General features: G+C 41.4%; 1 protein-coding gene across 4 annotated transcripts in view; it reads right to left on the bottom strand.

The window, feature by feature from the left end:
- Positions 1–13,491, bottom strand: part of LOC134344379 (latent-transforming growth factor beta-binding protein 2-like) — a 510,939-nt gene that overhangs the window by 344,896 nt on the left and 152,552 nt on the right. For all 4 annotated transcript variants that reach the window (XM_063044071.1, XM_063044078.1, XM_063044088.1 and 1 more), the window contains one exon: positions 12,743–12,913. In XM_063044071.1, the coding sequence (XP_062900141.1) occupies positions 12,743–12,913 (171 nt within the window). The remainder of the gene's footprint in view (positions 1–12,742; positions 12,914–13,491) is intronic.

Genomic DNA, 13,491 nt, shown 5'->3' with positions numbered 1-13,491 from the left:
CCCAAAATTATTGTAAAACACTTTCATAAGCTATCTGTGCCAAAGTGCATGTTGTGAAATCCAAAAGCAATTTCCCAAAAGAGGAAAAAAATTATAATTCCACTATTATAAAGACGACAGATCAAAGTAGTCAATATTCCAAAGTTAGCAAACACGAGGAAATCTGCAGATGCTGGAAATTCAAGCAAGACACACAAAATACTGGTGGAATGCAGCAGGCCAGGCAGCATCTATAGGAAGAAGCACAGTTGACGTTTCGGGTTGAGACCCTTCGTCTGGACTAAGTGAAAGAAGAGGTAGTAAGAGATTTGAAAGTGGGAGGGGGAGGGGGAGATCCAAAATGATAGGAGAAGACAGGAGGGGGAGGGATAGAGCCAAGAGCTGGGAAGTTGATTTGCAAGAGGGATACAAGGCTGGAGAAGGGAGAGGATCATGGGATGGGAGGCCTAGAGAGGAAGAAAGGGGGAGGGGAGCACAAGAGGAAGATGGAGAGCAGGCAAGGAGTTATTGTGAGAGGGACAGAAAAAAAAAGGAACAAATATTAAATAAATAAATAAGGGATGGGGTAAGAAGGGGAGGAGGGGCATTAACGGAAGTTAGAGAAGTCAATGTTCATGCCATCAGGTTGGAGGCTACCCAGACAGAATATGAGGTGTTGTTCCTCCAACCTGAGTGTGGCTTCATCTGGACAGTGGACACATTTTAATTCCATGTCCCATTCCTATTCTGATATGTCTATGCATGGCCTCCTCTACTGTCTAGATGAAGCCACACTCAGGTTGAAGGAACAACACCTTATATTACATCTGGGTAGCCTCCAACCTGATGGGAGCAAGCCTGTGCTGAGAGCAGGAGTTTCAGACTTTGGCTCAAAGGAGGCTTTGGCTCTGGATAAGGTTGTGTTAAGGTTCCCTTTTACCTCTCTTACTGTACCTAATGCAGTAAATGGTCGTTGTGTGTTCTTCATGCCAGATGTTGGAATCTTGGGAAACCCACAATTTCCCAGGGAACTACATCTGCATGGTGCATCCAGCTGCAGCTCCTTGAAGACAGTGTTAGGGATTTGTAGCAGCAGCTGAATGATCTTTGCAATCTATGCAACAGTGAGGAGATAATCAGAGTTACAGGGAAGTAGTCACCCCTAAGCTGCAGGAGGCAGGAGGCGAGTAGCTCAGGAGAAATGAAAATATGAAGAGGCAGTCAGCACAGAGCACCCCTGTGGCCATTCCCCTCAATAACAAGTATACAGTTTATACAGTATATACAGGACAAAAATGGTGGATTGAATATGTGCAGTATATGAAACAATATAAATTAATTTACAGTGCTGATTGAAATTTTACAGTGGTACAATATCATGGGAATCATGAAGACTGGCTGAAAGAGGAACAGAGCTGGGTGCTAAAACTGAAGCAGACTCATTGTGCTCAATGATCTACTTCTGCTCTTATAGCTTAAAAGGCTATAAGATCATAAGACATAGGAGCTGAATTAGGCCATCTGGCCCATCAACTCTGCTCCACCATTCAATCGTGACTGAGTCTTGTCTCCCCTCCTCAAGCCCATTCACCAGCCATCTCCTTGTACTCCTTGATGCCATATCCAGTCAATAATCTATCAAGCTCTGCCTTAAATACATCCAATGATCTACCCTCCACGGCTGCCTATGGTAACAAATTCCACAAATTCACCACCCTCTGGCTAAAGTAATTTCTCCACACCTGTTTTAAATGGGCTCTCCTGTATTCTGAGGCTGTGCCCTCTTCTCCTAAACTCCCCTACCATCGGAAATATCCTTTCCACATCTACTCTGCCTCAGCCTCACAACATTCGAAAGGTTTCAATGAGATACCCCTCATCCTTCTAAATTCCAGTGAGTACAGAACCAGAACCATCAAATGTTTCTTTTATGATAACCCTTTCATTCCCAGAATCATCCTAGTGAACCACCTCTGGACCCTTTCAAATCCCAGCACATCTTTTCTAAGATGAGGGACCCAAAACTGTTCACAATAATCAAAGTGAGGCCTCACCAGAGCCTTATAAAGCCTCAGCATGTCCCTGCTCTTGTATTCTAGTCTTCTTGAAATGAATGCTAACATTGCATTTGCCTTCCTCACCACCGACTCAACCTGCAAGTTAACCTTTACGGTGTTCTGCACAAGGACTCTCAAGACCCTCTGCAACTCACATTTTTGGATTTTCTCCCCATTTAGAAAATATTCCGCACATTAGTTTCTACACCAAAGTGCATGACCATGCATTTTCCAACACTGTATTCCATTTGCCACTTTCTTGCCGATTCTCTTACTCTAAGTCCTTCTGCATCCTACCTGTTTCCTCAACACAACCTGCACCTCCACCAATCTTCGTATCATCTGCAACCTTGGCAACAAAGTCATCTATTTTATCATCTAAATTATTAATATACAGCATAACAAGCAAACCCAACACCAAACCTTGCGGAACACCACTAGTCTGGCAGCCAGCCAGATGAGGATCCTTTTATTCCCACTCACTGCCTACTACAAATCAGCCAATGCTCTAACCATGTAAGTAAATTTCCTGTTATACCATGGGCTCTTAACTTGGTAAGCAGCCTCATGTGTGGCAATTCGTCAAGGGTCTTCTGAAGATCCAAATATACAACATCCACTGCATCCCCTTTATCTATCCTACTTATAATCTCCTCTGAAGAATTCCAGCAGGTTCGTCTACAAGATTTTCCCTCAAGGAAACCATGCTGACTTTGTCCTATCTTGTCCTATGTCACCAAGTACTCCACAACCTCATCTTTAACAATTCACTCCAACATCACTGAGGTCAGCTAACTGGTCTATAATTTCCTTTCTGTTGCCTTCCTCCTCTCTTAAAGAGTGGAGTGACATCTGCAATTTACCAGTCCTTTGGCACCATACCGAATCAGAATCACGTTTATTATCACCCACATGTGACGTGAAATTTGTTAACTTAGCAGAAGTTCAATGCAATACATAATCTAGCAGAAAGGGAAAAATAATAATAATAAATAAAACATAGTGATAAACTAGACAAAGGATGACCCGTTGGGGCACTCATTGAGGGAAGGGTAGTGCAGTCTGATGTGAACAGAATGAACATTAAAATTTCCTGAGTGCTATTGGTATTGCTTTGCTTTGGAAATTGAAGAAGAAAACCTCAGTTTATTAAAGAAGAACGATGCGTAGCAAGGCAAATATAACTCCTCCTCGTTTAACGAAGAAGGCTTTTGATGGCATCATTTCTGGTTGATCTGCCACCCTTGTGCCTCTGAGACGTGAAGTCCTTTCATCTGCTGTCTCTTCATCCCTTCTGCTGTTTATTCTTTGTCTCTGATCTTGGCGACATGCATTTCTCTGCTCCTTTGTCTCTTCCTCTCTCCTCCTCCTGTGCCTGTTTTTGTCAATCTGGAGACATACAGCCCTTTCATCCCCTATCTCTTCATCTTTTCTGCTGTTTGTTGTTTGTCTCTAATCCTGGAGACGTACATTTCTCAGCTCCTCTGTCCCTTCTTCTTTTACCTTTTTTTGTCCTGACTCTTTGATCCTGCTGCGGCCCTGGCCTCATCCGATTCTTGTTCTCTCCCTCTCCTTGCCGCTTCCTGACGACGTTTGGCATCATCTCTTGATCATAATGTCCCCCTTCTCTTTCCACGCAGCATAATTAGGTTGACCATATTTTTTTTTTACCCTAACGCTGGATAGAAGATACAAAGCAGCAACACCAAAGCCTCCAGGATCCTGATTATTCTTGATGATATGATTGGTGCTCTCCTAAATAAACGTGATATAGTCACCACTGTCCTTTGACTGCAGCAAAGGGTTTGATGGGTGTCTCGAAGTAAGTCATTACAATAAGATTTAATTATCTCTTAGTGATGGGTCTCAGTTTGATCGGTCACAATCCTGCACATGCTGATGGTGATTAGCAGAATGTGACCGCTCAAAATAGAGCTGCCCTGCCCTTTTGCTCTGGTTGGTATTGCTGCTGAGCATCATGAATTGCTTCTGATGCTGGCTGTGCACATGCGTTATGGTGTCGCGTCGTGGTTTCCATCATGGCTGACATCGGCTCTCAGGTGAAAGCGGGGCTGTTGATTTTGGCGAGTGAGTAATTTTTAATGAATGTATAACCCTGAACCTTGCCTATATTCTGTAAGTTAGCACATTTTAAGTTGATTTAGCCAAAAACAGTGCCGCTGTAATGCACCGTTTGCGCTAATTGGAGGTCACAAACAGACCAACAGAGCATGAGAGTTTTAGTAGTATATAGATAAACAGTGGGAGGAAACCCATGTGGTCACAAAGAGAACGTACAAACTCCTTACAGGCAGCGCCAGGAATAGAACCCGGGCCGCTGGTACTGTAAAGCATTGTGCTAACCACTTCGTGTTGGTGCGTGGCCAAGTGGTTAAGGCATCAGTCTAGTGATCTGAAGGTCGCTAGTTCGAGCCTCAGCTGAGGCAGCATGCTGTGTCATTGAGCAAGGCACTTAACCACACATTGCTCTGCGATGACACCGGTGCCAAGCTGTATTGGCCCTAGTGCCTTCCCCTTGGACAACATGGGTGGTGTGGAGAGGGAAGACTTGCAGCATGGGCAACTGCCGGTCTTCCATACAACCTTGCCTAGGCCTGCGCCCTGGAAACCTTCCAAGGCGCAAATCCATGGTCTCACGAGACTAATGGATGCCTATTCAAATAAATAAGCAAATCAATTATGTACATTGAATAGATTTCAAAAATGTGCAAAAACAAATACTGTATATTTTAAAAAAGAGTGAGGTAGAGTCCAAAGCTTCAATGTCCATTTAGGAATCAGATGGCAGAGGGGAAGAAGCTTTTACTGAATTGTTGAGTGTGTGCCTTCAGGCTCCTGTATTTCCTATGTGATGATAACAGTGAGGGGGAAAAAAAAAGGCATGCCCTGGGTGCTGGAGGTCCTTAATAATGGACGCTGCCTTTCTGAGACACCACTCCCCAAAGATGTCCTGGGTACTTTGTAGGCTAGTGCCAAGATGGAGCTGACTAGATTTACAACCTTCTGCAGCTTCTTTCGATCCCTTGCAGTAGCCCCTCCATACCAGACAGTGATGCAGCCTGTCAGAATGCTCTCCACAGTACAACTATAGAAATTCTTGAACATATTTGTTGACATGCCAAATCTCTTCTAATAAAGTATAGCTGCTGTCTTGCCTTCTTAATAACTGCATCGATATGTGGGGACCACATTAGCTCCTCAGAGATCTTGACACCCAGGAACTTGAAGCTGCTCACTCTCTCCACTTCTGATTCCTCTATGGGGATTGGTATGTGCTCCTTCGTCTTGCCCTTCCTGAAGTCCACAATCAGCTCTTTTGTCTTTCTGACGTTGAGTGCCAGGTTGTTGCTGCGACACCACTCCACTAGTTGGCATAATCACTCCTGTATGCCCTCTCGTCACTACCTGAAATTCTACCAACAATGGCTGTATCGTCGGCAAATTTATAGATGGTATTTGAGCTATGCCTAGCTGCATAGTCATGTGTATACAGAGAGTAGAGCAGTGAGCTAAGCACACTCTTGAGGTGCTTCAGTGTTGATAGTCGCCAAGGAGGATATGTTATCACCAATCCACACAGACTGTGGTCTTCCGGTTAGAAAGTAGAGGATCTAATTGCAGAGCGAGGTACAGAGACCCAGGTTCTGCAACTTCTTAATGAGCATTGTGGGAATGAATGATGGTATTAAATGCTGAGCTATAGCCAATGAACAGCATCCTGACGTAGGCGTTCGTGTTGTCTAGGTGGTCTAAAGCCCTGTGGAGAGCCATTGAGATTACATCTGCCGTTGATCTATTGTGGCGATAGGCAAATTGCAATGTGTCCAGGTTCCTGCTGAGGTAGGAGTTCAATCTAGTCATAACCAACCTCTCAAAGCATTTAATCACTGTTGATGTGAGTGGTACAATGCAATAGTCATTAAGGCAGCCCACATTATTCTTCTTAGACACTAGTATAATTGTTGAACCCCAGGGTGAAATTCATGTGGTCCAGGTGACATGTGTACCCTTTGGCCTTTCAGCTTTTTGAGCACTTTCTCTCTTGTAATAGGGACAGCACTCACTTCTCTTCCTTCACACACACACTACTAGTGCAAAATACTCAATTAGTTCATCTGCCATCTCCTTATCCCCCATTATTTCTCCAGCCTCATTTTCTAGCAGCCCTATATCCACTCTCGCCTCTTAGTTATACATACTTGAAACAGCTTTTACTATCCACTTTGATGCTGTTTGCTAGCTTGCTTTCATATTTCATCTTATCCCTTCTAATGATTTTTTAGTTGTTTGCTGTAGGTTTTTAAAAGCTTCCTCTATCTTCCCACTAATTTCTGCTTTGTTGTATGCCCTCTCTTTTGCTTTTACATTATCTTTGACTTCCCTTGTCAGCCACAGTTGTACTATTTTGCCACTTGAGTATTTCTTCATTTTTGGAATACATTTGTCCTGCACCTTCCTCATTTTTACCAGAAATGTGCGCCATTGCATCTCTGCTGTCATTGCTGCTAGCAGCTCCTTCCAATTTACTTTGGCCAACTCCTTTCTCATACTGCAATTTCCTTTACTCTACTGAAATACTGCTATGTCAGACTTTACTTTCTTCCTATCAAATTTCAAGCTGAACTTAAATCATATTGTGATCACCGGCTCCTAAGCGTTCATTTACTTTAAGCTCCCTAATCACCTTTGATTCATTACAGAACACCCAATCCAGGATAGCTTATCCCCTAGCTCAACAACAAACTGCTCTAAAAAGCCACCTTGTGGGCACTTAACAAACTTGTCCTCTTGAGATCCATTGCCAACCTGATTTTCCTAATAGACTGCATGTTATAATCTCCCTTGACTATCATAACATTGCTCTTTTGAGATACCTTTTCTATAACTTGCTGTAATCTGTGGTCCATATGCCAGCTACTGTTGGGAGGCCTGACAATAACTGCCATCAGGGTCTTTTACCCTTGCAGTTTCTTATCTCAACCCATAAGGATTCAAAATCTTCCGATCCTATGTTATATCTTTCCACTGATTTGAGGCCATTCTTTAGCAGCAGAGCCTACCTTCATATCCGTCCAACATGTAACCTTGGACATTCAGCTCCCAACTACAACCATCCTACAGCCATGATTATAACATGAATGTTCCCCCCATCCCTCAAAGTCCTTAATGTGTTATACCTTTGCAGATTGTTGCCCATCTTTCCTGCAATCTATTGTATAAATTCACGTACGACTATCAGAAATCAAACTGAGTATAAATAACATTAAAGTTTAACTGAAGCATGATACCTGCATTTCAAGAAATACAATGTTGGAAAGTGTATGGTTATGCACTTTGGCAGAAGAAATAAATGGGCTGACTATTATTTAAATCGGGAAAGAATTCAAAGTTCTGAGATGCAACAGGACTTGGGAGTCCTCGTATAGGATACCCTTAAGGTTAACCTCCAGGTTGAGTCGGTGGTGAAGAAGGCGAATGCAATGTTGGCATACATTTCTAGAGGAATAGAGTATAGGAACAGGGATGTGATGTTGAGGCTTTATAAGGCGCTGGTGAGACCTCACTTGGAGTACTGTGGGCAGTTTTGGTCTCCTTATTTAAGAAAGGATGTGCTGACATTGGAGAGGGTACAGAGAAGATTCACTAGAATGATTCCGGGAATGAGAGGGTTAACATATGAGGAACGTTTGTCCGGTCTTGGACTGTATTCCTTGGAGTTCAGAAGAATGAGGGGAGACCTCATAGAAACATTTCGAATGTTGAAAGGCACGGACAGAGTGGATGTGGCAAAATTGTTTCCCATGATGGGGGAGTCTAGTACGAGACGGCATGACTTCAGGATTGAAGTGCGCCTATTCAGAACAGAAATACGAAGAAATTTTTTTAGTCAGAGGGTGATGAATCTATGGAATTTGTTGCCATGGGCAGCAGTGGAGGCCAAGTCATTGGGTGTATTTAAGGCAGAGATTGATAGGTATCTGAGTAGCCAGGGCATCAAAGTTTATGGTGAGAAGGTGGGGGAGTGGGACTAAATGGGAGAATGGATCAGCTCATGATAAAATGGCGGAGGAGACTCGATGGGCCGAATGGCTGACTTCTGCTCCTTTGTCTTATGGTCTTAAGGTCTTTTTCCTGCATATTTTCAAGAATTTAGCAGAGATGTAATACTCAATAGCATTCCTACTTGAAACATCTATGCATATTTTGCACATATATATCACTGTTTTCTTGTTTATATGCAGAAAAATAAATTACCATGTCTACATTGAGCAAATATCACTGCATTTATAGATGTAAACCCTTAAAGCACATCTATCCACTGAACAACAGCACTGTGTATGCTGCATTGAGATAGCTGCAAGGAAGAGAGTGGGAGCATCTCCCAGGTTACTGAAAAGAACTTCTGTACTCCTGTGAAATAGGCTAAAAGGACCCAAGTTTTTGGTTCCAGTTACGCCAGTATTTAAAAAATAATGAAATTGGCAGCAGGAGATAGATAAAATTCACATGCAACTAGGGCAGCAAAGAAAGAAATCCCATAGCATTACCCAGTGCCAAAATGAGTATTCTGTCTCTATAGTTCAAATGGCAACTTGAAACAGTCAATCCACAAAAGCAGTACTTACATATCTCAGAGCTCAACTTACACACAGAGACAACGATGGCAGTCATATTCCAGACTTATTGCCTCAATATTCTTATCAGCACATATCACCGCATTATCAGAATCAGCATGAGCTTTAATATCACTGGTATATTTCATGAAATTTGTTGTTTGGGGAAGCAGTATATTTGCAATAATGTGTATATGAAAAACATTAAGTACCGCAAAAAGAGAGAAGGAAATGAAAAGATGAGGTATTTCCAGCATCTGCAGATTTTCTTGTGATTGTGAGGCGAGATAACATACATGGGTTCATTGTCCATTCAGAAAGCTGATGGCAAAGGGTAAGAAACTATACCTGAAACATTGTGTATGTATATTCAGGCTCCTGTACACCCTCTGTGATGGTAGCATTGAGAAGAGATGGGGGTCTTACTTTAACATCCAGAGAATTATGCTAATCAGAACATTTCCATAATCCTTTTAGTCATCAAAACAGTTCAATGAAAGGAAGCTTCACAAAGATGGAATACTGCATTATTCATTGGAATTTGCCCACATAACTTTTATCTTTCATTTAATATAAATGTCCTGCATAATGTGTGTAATTCTGTTTTCATTAAATAGAAGTTTTTACAGGAGCATTACCATCTGTTAAGGCAGGGGTCCCCAACCTTTTTCGCACCACGGACCATTTTAATATTGATAATATTCTTGCGGAGCAGCCAACCCGGGGCGGGGGGGGGGTGTTCAGGTAGGGTTATACTCACCTCAGCATGTCTTTTACAGTTAGGGTTGCCAACTTTCTCACTCCAAAATAAAGGACAAAAGTAGCAGTCAAATCCCGGGACACTTTACCCCAGGAAAGACTGCCATGACCATGAAGCCTTGCGCGGGCACCTGTATGCGCATGCGCGTACGTGCCAATTTTTTCCCCACAAGTCGGTTTTTCCTTCATCTTCCCGACTATACTGTACATATCTATTTCTACTTTATATAGGTTGTCATATCATTCTTTATCATATCATATCATTTATGATATCATTTATCATAACTTTATCATATCATTCCTGCTTTCACTATATGTTAGTGTTATTTACTTTCGGTTTTATGTGTTATTTGGTATGATTTGGTAGGTTATTTTCTGGGTCTGGGAACGTTCAAAAATTTTTCCCATATAAATTAATGGTAATTGCTTCTTCGCTTCACACCATTTCGGCCTGAAAGGTTTCATAGGAACGCTCTACCTTAGCGGGGGAAATACGGGACAAGGGCGGTCCTGTATGGGACAAACCAATTTAGCCCAATAGACGGGATGTCCCGGCAAATACGGGACAGTTGGCAACCCTATGTTCAACTTCAACAGTGCGTGACAGGGAATGAGGAAAGGTGCAGCTGACTCATATTGTTTCCTCATGGCCCAGTAGCACATGTTTTGCGGCCTGGTGGTTGGGGACCGCTGTGTTAAGGGAATTGTAAGGCATCAGTGAGAACTGCTGAGAGGATCATCCAGTCTCTCCTCTACCCATCACAGATATTTATCAAGAATGCTGCATATGCAGGGCCCTTTACGATATTAATCATCCCTCCCATCCGTCCAGCAATCTCTTTGACTCTCTACCATCCAGCAGAATGTACCACAGTATTCGGACAAGGACTATTAGGATGGGAAACAAATTCTTCCCCAGACCGTAAGACTACTGAACTCCTTGCCATCATCCAGTCTCATCACACATGAAGTGCCAGGAGCATTATACTGTTCAACACACACAAAATGCTGGAGGAACTCAGTAAGCCAGGCAGCATCTATGGAATTGTCAACATTTTGGGCCAAAACCCTTTGGCAGAATCTTCCAGCATCTGCTTTGTTTGTGATAGCATTATACTGTTTACTTTTTAACTCGTGTCAATAATGCACCTTATTATCATGATAATATTACTTAATGTGCTAGGTGTATGAGTTACACATACTGTGTTGTGCACCTTTGGCGATATGCATGGTATGGTTGAATGTCAATAATCTTGAACTTGAACTTAAATACCAATTGAAGCTGGAAAAGTATTCCACATGACCCTTTAAAATGCTAGATCCAGATAGTTAATCACTCACTAAAGATTTTAAGACTTGTGCACCTGATATGAGTAAATGGGATTAATATAGATGGGTGCAACAGTCAGCTGAACATAATGGCTCAAGGACCAGGTTCTGTTCTACATGACTTGATGACACAATATGATAACTTTCACTTTTTTTAGCTATCATATTTATGTGTCTGATCCAGTTAAGTTTCTGGATACTAGTGACCACCAAGTATCAAGAGGCAGGGATACAATAATGATAATAGCATTGAATGACAGAGGTAGGTTACATTCTCCATTTTTGGAGTTTCAGCAGTGGTGTGACACATATTTTGTATTACAGTTATCAAAATGTCAAATGAGGTATGGACCTGAATGAGGTCTCACGCTTACTACATACATGCTTCATTTTCTGAGGAGTTGCAAATGGAAATGAGCATTGTGAAATCATCTGCAAGCTTACTCACTTCTGAACTTATGATGGAAGAAGGTTCATTGTTGAAGCTGCTGAAGGAGGTTAGGACAGAGCTGAAAAACTTTTACAGCAATGTCTTGGGATAGCTGACCTCCAGAAACTACATACATCTTTATTTATGCAAGATGTAACTCTAGCTATTGATTATTTTCCCCTTGATTCCCAGTAAGTTTAACTCCACCCAAGTGCTTTGATGTAACACTTAGTCAAATGCCATCTTGATACTTTGGGCACTCACTCTCACTTCACTTCTGGAGTTCACCTCCTTTGTTTATATTTAAACTAGGTCTGTTAAGGAAAACTGGAATTGTAGTTCTTGAAAAATTTAAACTGAGAATTAACGAGTAGACTATTTGTAAGTGTTATGTGATAACACAATCAACACCACCTATCACAAGGGCACATCATCTATCTCTCAAACTACCTGGACTGAGACCTTCATAAAGAAAGAAATATTATAAATGTATGGCTGAAAAAATGGAATTCTTTTAAAGTATATTCATGTAGCAATGTATAGAATATTACTATAGAGTAGAGTTGGTAGAGCTGCTGCCTCACAGCCCTGGTGACCCAGATTCAATTTTGACCATTTAAGTTTACGGTAAAGAATCTGTATGCTCTTTCAGGGAATGCATGGGTTCTTATTGCCCACCCCAAATAGCACTCCATGCTCCCCTCAGTTCTGTGGTTTCCTCCCACATATCAAATATATGTGGTTTGCTAGGTTAATTGCTTATTATAAATTGCCACTAGTAGGTTGGCAAGTGTAGGTCAGGTAGGGGTGATTGTTGGGTATATGGAGAGGGTAGTATGTGTCTATATTGTAGATTTGGTGGGCTGAAAAGCTTCTTTCCATGCCTTGTGAATCATATGGCCTGAAGGAAGGCATATCTTTCAGAATATATTGATGAACATAGCACAATCTATTTGCAGTTTTTACTGTACTGTGGACAGTGATTACAGATTACAAAGGTGAGTACTAGTCTAAGTCCATTAAAGTATAACATTCTCACCATGGGACTTTGATTATTGAAGACAAAAGCCATACTTTGGAATAAAGCCAGTGGAGTGAGGTCTTTTAAAAGATCTATAGTCAACAAGATACATCAAGAGAGGCTATTTCTTTGTCACATTACCAACATCCTCCTCTTCTCCCACTTGTTCTTCCTACTCCACTTTACCTCCATCTTAACCTTCTCTTCTTGCTGGAGGGCTTCAAGCAAAGGCTGATTCCTCTTGTTGGTAATAAGCAAATGAGACCCAAATCTCAAAATATCTCGTCTTACAAAAGGGCTTTTGATAAGAGTCTAATGTTTGACCAAATTAATTTTGCCTTTAACTGCCCTTAACTGTCTGATCAAACGTTGTAACATTTTAGTTTGAAGTTACAAATTAATCTGCTGGATCAACTGAATTGCCACCTATTGCAATTGGTTACTTGCCCAGTAGTTTACAATTCTGAATATAGCTATAAATAAATTAAGACTTTTATATTTTACAAAAATCAGTAACCATATATTTACTTACAGATTCGAAAGCCAGATTTGGACACAGGACCATAACCATTTTCACTGTAAAGGGTGGTTGGATCACCTTTCTTACAATTGTTGGTACACTTTCCATTTCTGCACTGGCGTTTGCAAATTGTCGGTGTGAAGATTATTTTTATTGTTCCTACATTAACTGTCAGATTTGCTCCTGCAAGATATAACAAGTTCAGAAGATAAGCAAAATATAAACTTGAAAAGCTTGGCAAAGTGATTTATTTATTGAGATATAGCATACAGTAGGCCCTTCTGGCCCTTTGAGCCATGCTGCACAGCAACCCACCAATTTAACGCTAGCCTAATCATGGGACAATTTACAGTGACTAATTAACCTACCAACCAGTATGTCCTTGGACTGCAGGAGGAAACCGGAGCACCCAGAGGAAATCCACACAGCGATGGAGAGAATGTGCAAACTCCTTACAGGCAGTTTTAATGCCATATGAAAACAGAAAATTAGATAGTGTGCAAAAATATTTGCCATGGAACAAAGTAGACATTAGATAAGATGTCAAGTATGATGATATGTAGATTGTTGACTGTTAACATTGTACCAAACAAAAAAAGCCACCAAAACAGCAGAAAATTGATAATGTTCATATTGTACAAAGGCTACATAATTGAAGCTCTCAAAATTCAAATCATATCCAATATGACTAATATCAAAAATAATCTTCACACTGTCTAGCTGTTCAAAAATTAGATCCAAGTAAAATGCACACTTGACCT

This window comes from Mobula hypostoma, chromosome 1, assembly GCF_963921235.1.
Source record: "Mobula hypostoma chromosome 1, sMobHyp1.1, whole genome shotgun sequence".
In the NCBI taxonomy this organism is placed as follows: domain Eukaryota; kingdom Metazoa; phylum Chordata; class Chondrichthyes; order Myliobatiformes; family Myliobatidae; genus Mobula; species Mobula hypostoma.
The sequence above is the reverse complement of the archived record's forward strand: the minus strand, read 5'-3'. Positions and strand labels throughout refer to the sequence as shown.